Source organism: Lissotriton vulgaris, unplaced genomic scaffold (genome assembly GCF_964263255.1).
Source record: "Lissotriton vulgaris unplaced genomic scaffold, aLisVul1.2 SCAFFOLD_671, whole genome shotgun sequence".
Classification (NCBI taxonomy): Eukaryota; Metazoa; Chordata; class Amphibia; order Caudata; family Salamandridae; genus Lissotriton; species Lissotriton vulgaris.
Genome location: NW_028248167.1, coordinates 826,363 through 835,157, shown reverse-complemented (window position 1 = coordinate 835,157; position 8,795 = coordinate 826,363). Strand labels below are relative to the sequence as shown.

The following is an 8,795-nucleotide window of genomic DNA, read 5'->3' as shown; positions in this document are numbered from 1 at the left end:
CGCTCCCAGGGGGCTCTGCTTTCCATGGTGCACCCACACATGCCCCTAGGGGGTTCCTGCTCTTCAGGCAGAGTGCACATACACACACGGTCCCAGAGGGCCCTGCTCTGCAGACAGAGTGCACCTACACACGCTCCCAGAGGGCCCTGCTCTGCAGACAGAGTGCACCTACACACACAGTCCCAGAAGGTCCTGCTTTGCAGACAGAGTGCACCCATACACACGCCCCTAGGGGTCTTGCTTTGCAGACAGAGTGCACTCACACACACGATCCGAGAGCGTCCTGCTCTGCAGACAGAGTGTACCCACACACACGCTTCCAGAGGGTCCTGCTTTCCATGGTGCACCCACACACCCAGAGGGTCCTGCTTTGCAGAAAGAGTGCACCCATACACACGCTCCCAGGGGGCTCTGCTTTCCATGGTGCACCCACACATGCCCCTATGGGGTCCTGCTCTGCAGACAGAGTGCACCCACACACACGCTCCGAGAGGGTCCTGCTTTCCATGGTGCACCCACACATGCCCCTAGGGGGTCCTCCTTTGCAGACAGAGTGCACCCACACACACGCTCCCAGGGGGTTCTTCTTTGCAGAGTGCACACACACACACGCTCCCAGAGGGTCCTGCTTTGCAGAAAGAGTGCACCCACACACTTGCTCCCAGGGGGTTCTGCTTTGCAGAGTGCACCCACGCACACGCTCCCACAGGGTCCTGCTTTGCAGAAAGAGTGCACCCAAACACACGCTCCCAGAGGGTCCTGCTCTGCAGACAGAGTGCACCCACACACGGTCCCAAAGGGTCCTGCTTTGCAGACAGAGTGCACACATACTTGCCCCTAGTGGGTCCTGCTTTGCAGACAGAGTGTTCCCCTTTAAAAAAAAAAAAAGATGGAAGGAATTTGACGGATCAACTAGTGAAGGCAGATCGCCCTGAAGTAAAACCTAAGACTACTCAAATTATTGAAACTTGGGACCTTAGTTCAGTTGCTGTGCATTTTAATCCGTTCAGTGCTGCGAACGTCTAACGGTCGTCGCGTGCACTACCTCGCTAGTGCTGCGCACGACCGTTGGACGTCCGAATCCCGTTAGCGCAATCGAACGTCCGCACTGGGGCGGAATGTTTGCGGCGCGCTTAACGGGTTAAATGTGGAGGGCCCGATTCACAGAACTAACTTAAGACAAAATCTTAAACTTACTACTTTTGGTATTCACTGAAGGCATTTAGTAGTAGTAAAGTTAGGATTTTGTCTTAAGTTTGACTTTAGACAAACTTAAGTATGTCTTAAGTCTGTCTTAAGTTTGTCTTAAGTCTGTCTTAAGTTTGTCTCAAGTCAAACTTAAGTCGAACTTAAGACAAAATCCTAACTTTACTACTACCAAATGCCTTCTGTGAACACCAAAAGTAGTAAGTTTAGGATTTTGTCTTCCTATTGACTTTGAGTGCTTGATTTATTCCTGCACAGATCAGCGGCCTTCTCCTGTAATTTCTAGTGCTAGAGGTCAGCGCAAGTTTAGAGACCTACACCTCCCCCTGCAGGCACATGAGCACTTGCATCCTTGCTACACCTCTGAATGATGTGCTTAAAGCGCCCTCTGTCAGACAGCCGAAGAAAAGCAAGACTCGGAGTAAGAGTTTATGGCTTGAATGTGGCATAATGACTAGAGCTGCCAACTCTGGAGCTGGGGAACAAGATTTGAGTCTCGGCATTGGCTCAACATTGTGTGATTCTGGGCAGATTACTTAATCTCCCCATGCCTAGCACAAAAAGTACCTTGTTGTCGTGTAATGTAACTGGTGCACAAATGAAGAGCTCCAATACCTTCAAGTCAATTGCGCTGTCTAAAAATAGTAGGGAGTGATTTTTCCACAAGGCTTGCGATAACACTATTGGGAGGGTGGCAGGCAGGTAAACAATCAGCACAACGCTTTGAGGGTCCATTACCCAGAATTAATGTTTCAAAAAGCACAGCTTCATAAACTATATGCAGTCATAAACAGACATTGATTACAAAGTAAAAAGAAGCTCCAGCAACAAACACAAGTTAGTTGCGTTGAGGCTCACAGGGTTGGGGCTTCACAGTAGAGACCCCCAGCAGCCATAGACCAGAGTTCCTATGAGATGGGGGGCACGATGAGGTGAGTTTGCGAGGTAGGCAGTGAAGTGAGCATTGTGTGACAAATAAAATTTACAGTGAGAATGAAATTGAAACACAATAAACTAATAAAAAGCATTGGTGTGGAAAACGATTGATAACCTAATTAAGCCTATGAACAGGAATGACATTATAAAAATAAAATAAGGCGAAATCTTAAAAAAAGTGTTCCACAAAAGCGAATGGAAACAGTGCTTAGTCAACTGGAAACTGATAAGAAAAGCACATGAGGAAAACACAAGGAACAACAGGAAACAGTAAGCTACAGCCAATTGAAACGGAGGAAAAGTGTCAAGCACAGGAACCAACGAAAAGCAAGGGGGCAGGATGTAAGCACATTGTAAGCGTTATATTAAATACAATAGATTTAACAAGCACAGCGCAAATGCTGTGCAGACGAAACATAAAAATGAGCACCCACATATTGCCCCCTCTTCTGGGCCATATCTTTTGCATTAAACATCTTGCTATTTTCAGGTTTTTCCTCTGCTATTTCTTTGAACCCCAGCGATCCAGAGGTTTAGGGCTCTGCATCTGAATGCACCTCAGTTTGCTTTTGCTTTGCCACCCCACTATGCTCACATTTTACAAAAACAGCTATCCTTGACTGATTAATACTGACCTTGAGGTGCCTTTGACTGAGAGGGTGTGGTGGGGTCTAAAGAAGAAAAAGGCTTCTCACCAGCCTTTAAACGATGGAGTGCATTAAAGCTTGATGGTTGCAAAGATTTGTTAATTTTAAAAGGTAATATAAGGGTGTCATTAGCGGAGTTCCAGAGTAAATAGGACACTTACTAAAATATTACCACTAGCTACAGCCTTATTACTTTTTGCTAAAATATATATTTTGAAAGCACTTGTCTTATCTCAAATACCATTTCAGCATGTGGATTTACAGCTAGAGCTGCTGACCTTGAGACTGGGAAACCAGGTTTGAGTCCCGGCCTTTGCTCAACCTCCTGGGATTCTGGGCAAATCAATTAATCTCCTTGTGCCTAAAAAACAAATGATTGTGATAGTATGTAATATTACTGATGTTCATATAAATGCTCCAATACCTTTGTGTTGTGTCTACACTATGTAAAACAGCAAAACAATACAAAATGGTGGCAGCCTAACTTATACTGTGTGTAATACTATTTCAAATAATGACTTAGACATTCCCACTACTTTTTGTCACAGGCTGGGACCTCATAGCACAATAAATACATATGTCACTATTACACACTACACCAACTAGAATTCAATGATGTGCCTTTCTGGTCTCACACACACAAGCATCTACAGCGATCCGAATAACCATCTGAGATAGCTGATTTTTCACTGATTTTTCATTATTTTGTCTTTTTATATAGCACAAACATGACATGCAGGTATTGGAGCACTTTACATGAGCCTCAGACACATTACACAAGGTCATGCACAATTTTTTTTTGGCAAGGGGAGATGAAGTTATTTTTAAAGAGTCATAAGATGTTGCATTTATTTTTTCATTTCATTGCACGGGTTACTTTACATTCAGTTACAAGCACACAAAAATAAAAATAACAAACTACTTACAGAATATTTTGTTCTTTTCAGCCACCTGTTTCACCCTGTCACCACACTCAATGACCTCAGCACCCGCGGCACTTCGGATCACAGTTCCCATACTTTTTAGGCACTTCAAGGTCTGTAAAGGAAGGCGGCCTGGAAACCCACCAAGTAAAGAAGGGCGCACTTCCAGGTGATATTTATTTACACTTCTTTGCTGAGGTATTTGGTCCTTTCTTAGAATGCAGCCACGGCTAGAGCCTCACATTATGAAGGTTTCTTCTCTAGATGAACACACTCAGGAATTCACAACAATATAAGCATTCATAAGCTTTTATTAAAAGTTAAAAAATAATCCTAGTACACACAAAATAAATAATGGTAACTCTAAAAATAACCAGGAAAGCAGCCAATGTTTATACGCAAACAGAAAAGAAGGAAATATTGCATGATTTACCAGGAGTACTAGGACCATAACATTTGATTGAGTAGCCTACATCAATATATATAGAAGTTGAATACTCTACCCATTCAGATGGATCTAGGACCTAAGAGTTATCAAGATGTTTCCATGTATTTATTATATCTACACATTTGAAGTGAAGACCGCTCCACATTTGGTCCTGTGATATTGTTTCTACTCCTGTTCTAGTTGGAAATATCCATTAAGGTATAATGTATGTTTGTAGAAAATGGATGTGTGTGGTGTGTGTGATATGACTGTAGGCGAGGTTGTTGAGATTGAGTGATTGTAGGAGATGAGGAAAAAATATTTTTTGTAATCTACCAAAGTGCAGTCTTTTTATGAACTTATAGAATTTATGTGTATCATTTGTAAACATCTATTGTAATTCATTTTGTATTAAATACTGAAGATTTTCTAAATTTAACTAAGATTATTATTTTCATCATTGAAGTTTTTTTTAATTTGTGGCTCGATTGTATTGGTAGTTGTCCCCCAATTTTTAGCAAGATATTGCGCTTAACCTCATCAAAAGCAGGTTTTTACTTTCTTTGCTGTAAATGTTTACAAGCAAACAGAAAAGAAGGAAATACTGCAACATGATTATTAAAATCCAGCATATATTTTAGAAAGTGATAGTTTCCCAACCCCTCCTGCATCTACCTAGGTTAAACTAAGTACTAGAAGGAATCATATAGAGTCATATTAGATAACCTACTTGAAAGTGAAACCCATATACTTTGGCAGAACAAAAAGAGTTCAGTTCAAGATGGCAGAAAGAGTTACAGTCCTTGTCCTTTTATAAGCTGCACTCAGACGAAATGTGCAGAAGCAGTATCCTTTGAAAGGGAAGGTGTTGATGTTCCGGTCTCTTATGTGCCCCAGCAGCACCTCCTCCTGCCTGGTCCAAAGCCCTCTCAGGGCACAATAAATGTTCAAAGCTTTTATAAACTTATGTGCAGAAATTCTTTTTAAATCATGTTCAAAACAATTAGAGTTTCTGTCTCCTCTCTGTCTCTTACGTACTTATATTACACGTTATGCACTGATCATTGAAAGTAAATAACAGGGAAGCCAATGTACCAGTTTGGGTTAAAAAAAACATCTAGAATAACTCAATTGTGCAATCACTATTATCACAGTATCTCAGAGCAAGCATTTCAGTGATGTGCGATTAAAGCATTTTCATTTAAAGCCATACATTGTGAATAAATGAAGATAAAACCTTGTATGTAGGGAGACCACTATATATAAAATGTATTTAAAAAATGATAACAGCGCAGCTTAAAATCTGTCATATTTGGGGATGACATCCTTGCACAGCATCCCAGTTTACATTTTTTTAAACTTCACTAAAACATTTAAACCAGCAGGAGTGGAGTTCCAGATCGTCGTCTTTAGGTGAGGAAAAAGAAGAATTTCCATCAATTGGGAAGAAAGGGTCCATTATGCACTGTCCACTTGACCGGAGATGCAATGGAGTTTTGATGGAATCCAAAAGTACAATTAACTGCCAGACAGCAGCGACTGCAGGAGGTCCCAGATCTAGTCAGGTGCTATGGGAGATTTGCAAAGTAAGATATCACTAGGTGAGAAATCTGTGTTTCTAAATGTGTCAACTACATGTTTGCCATGACTTTGGTTTCCTTTTTACATCTTCTCTCTCGTGAGATACACAGACATCTTTTCAGAGTTTTCAGAATTTCATCGTTAGGCTAATGTTCTTTCAAATGAGTTACTACCTTACAGTTCTGTATACTTGCAACAAAGTAAATTTGATTCTTGAAGATGCTATTCTGTATTATCAGGAATAGAAGACTAATTCAACGTTCACTGTTCCATCCTATACTTTGTAGTTTAATAGACGGCATGCGTTTTTCTTTTTCATATGTTGTCTCTCATGGGAAGTGAGACATCCTTTCTGGGTAAACCCTTTCCCACATTCCATACACTTGTAACGCTTATCTACAGAATGTATTCCCTCATGTTTTCTAAGATCTGATCGATTATTAAAGTTTTTTTCACATACACTACATCTGTAAGGTTTTTCACCAGTGTGCGTCCTCTGATGCACAGTAAGTACGAATTTATTGCTAAAGCTTTTGACACATTCAGTGCACTGATAAGGTTTCTCCCCTGTATGTGTTCTTTCGTGACTAGAAAGATGGTGCTTACGGCTGAAAGATTTCCCACATTCAGTGCATTGATAAGGCTTTTCTCCATTATGACAACGTTTGTGGACATTAAGATTTGATACAGTACCAAAGCTTCTCTCACATTCACTGCACTGATAAGGTTTCTCACCAGTGTGTGTTCGTTCATGTCTGAGTAGACAAATTTTATCACGGAAACTTTTTCCACATTCATTGCACTGACATGGTTTCTCGCCTGTATGTGTTTTTCCATGTTGTGTAAGTTGGCCTTTGTCAAAAAAGCTTTTCCCACATTGTGTACAGTCATGTAGTTTTTCTCTTCCTGTGTGTATTATTTTATGCCTAAGTAGATTCCCACGTTGACTGCAACTTTTACCACATTCATTGCACTGATACGGTTTTTCACCTGTATGAATTCTCTCATGAATTTTCAGGTTAACAGTAGAGCTAAAACGTTTCCTACATTCTGAACACTGATAAGGCTTCTCCCCAGTATGCTTTCTCTCATGGACAGTAAGCATTCCCTTATTAATAAAGCTTTTCTTACATTCGGAGCACTGATAAGGTTTCTCACCTGTATGCACTCTTAAATGAAGGGTGAGACATGTCTTACGGCTAAATCCTTTCCCACATTCACTGCAAATGTGTATCTTCCCACCTATGTGTGTTCTTCTGTGCACAGTGCTGTTTGTCCTATATTTATTGTCTCTAAATGGTTTTTCACCTGTGTGTTTTCTTAAATGTTTCTTCCAGTCACTTCCATGACGAAAGCTTTTATCACACTCAGGGCACTGAAAGGGTTTCTCACCTGTATGGATTCTTTCATGGCTAGACAGAGACCCCTTTCTCCGGAACCTTTTCCCACATTCACCACACTGATATGGATTCTCTCCTGTGTGTATACGGATGTGAACTTTAAGAGCTCCTGTTTGGTAAAACCTTTTCCCGCACTCAATGCACTGATGAGGTTTTTCCCCAGTATGTGTTTTCTCATGTTCCGTCAGACCGCCTTTAGCACTGAAACTAATGTTGCATTCAGAGCACTGGTATGGTTTCTCGCCAGTGTGTGTTCTCTCATGGACCGAAAGCTGTGTTTTCTGGCAGAAGCTTTTCCCACATTCAGAGCACTGGTATGGCTTGGAACCTGTATGTGTTCTCTCATGGTAGGTAAGATGGTTTTTGTAATTGAACTTTTTCCCACATTCAGAGCACTCGTATGGCTTGTAACCTGTATGTGTTCTCTCATGGTAGGTAAGGTGGTGTTTGTAACTGAACCTTTTCCCACATTCAGAGCACTGGTATGGCTTGTAACCTGTATGTGTTCTCTCATGGTAGGTAAGATAAGTTTTGCAATTGAACTTTTTCCCACATTCAGAGCACTGGAAGGGCTTGTAACCTGTATGTATTCTCTCATGGACGATAAGTTGGCGCTTTAACCTGAACCTTTTGTCACATTCAGAGCACTTATATACTTTCTCACTCAGAGGCATTCTCTTATGAATAGTAAGCTCTGTAAACTGGATAGTATGCTTGGTTATCTATAGATGGTACGCTCTGTCCACAGAGCTCTGGAATCCTAGGAAACTTCAAATTCTCTATTGTCTGTGGCTACTAAGCTCTGAATGCTGAGGCTCTGTCAGGTGGGGATAATAAGCACAGTTGCTCTTAGGCAGCTAGGTTCTATCGTCTGTGTACAGTAATCTCAGTTGATTGTGGATAGTGTGCTTTGCCGACTGTGGATAGTAAGTCTGGGTTCTGTAGTAGTCTCAATTGACTGTGGCTAGCGAGGTCTCTACGTTATGTGCATTAACATAATATCTCAATCAAATGCTTTTCTCGCGTTTAGAACTACCTTATGGGTAAGATATTTTACAAATTAGCACCAACACATTTTTTTTCATTAGGAATTCCATCAGCTAATGGGAGGAAAAATATATAGCTCCAAACAGTCCGGCATTCAGTAGATTTGTTGTCTCGTGGGTGGTTCTCATGATGTGACTGCGCATCTGGTGGAGGATTCAAACCATTTTTACATTATGTATTTTCAAATCTCTCAGTTCCTGGTCATTTTCAGTCAGCCTGTGCCTTTTAACGAGGCCTCTGGTGCATCTTCACATGCTTCTCACAACATTTTTTGCAGGGTCATTCTTCAGCTGATTTAACACAGGTGTCACTGTATCAATTTCTGCTGAAGCTTTAATACCTGTTGGATTTAAATAGCTTCTTCATTAGTTTCTGCATGTACAATAAAACACAAATAGCATTAATTATCTCATCTTGTGCACTATAAAGACACTGTTTGCTCGTGCTGAGAATTAGAGTACAAGTCACAGTGAGAAGTTAGCCTGGCATATGATGTCCACTATTCTAGTGGGCACCTTGCACCAGTCTAAACGACCCTTATTGATGGTGGTTGTAAAGTCAACCTTATAGACAAGCTATCCTAGTGGTAGCATGGACCAGCAGTCATCGCCTAAGACTTCAGAGAGCA

General features: G+C 41.2%; 1 protein-coding gene across 1 annotated transcript in view; it reads right to left on the bottom strand.

The window, feature by feature from the left end:
• Window positions 1-4,020: 4,020 nt before the first annotated feature.
• Window positions 4,021-8,795, bottom strand: part of LOC147664912 (uncharacterized) — a 313,239-nt gene continuing 308,464 nt past the window's right edge. Inside the window, exon 11 of the mRNA XM_086949902.1 lies at window positions 4,021-7,842. Within this exon, the coding sequence (XP_086806028.1) occupies window positions 5,995-7,842 (1,848 nt within the window). The 3' untranslated portion in view covers window positions 4,021-5,994. The remainder of the gene's footprint in view (window positions 7,843-8,795) is intronic.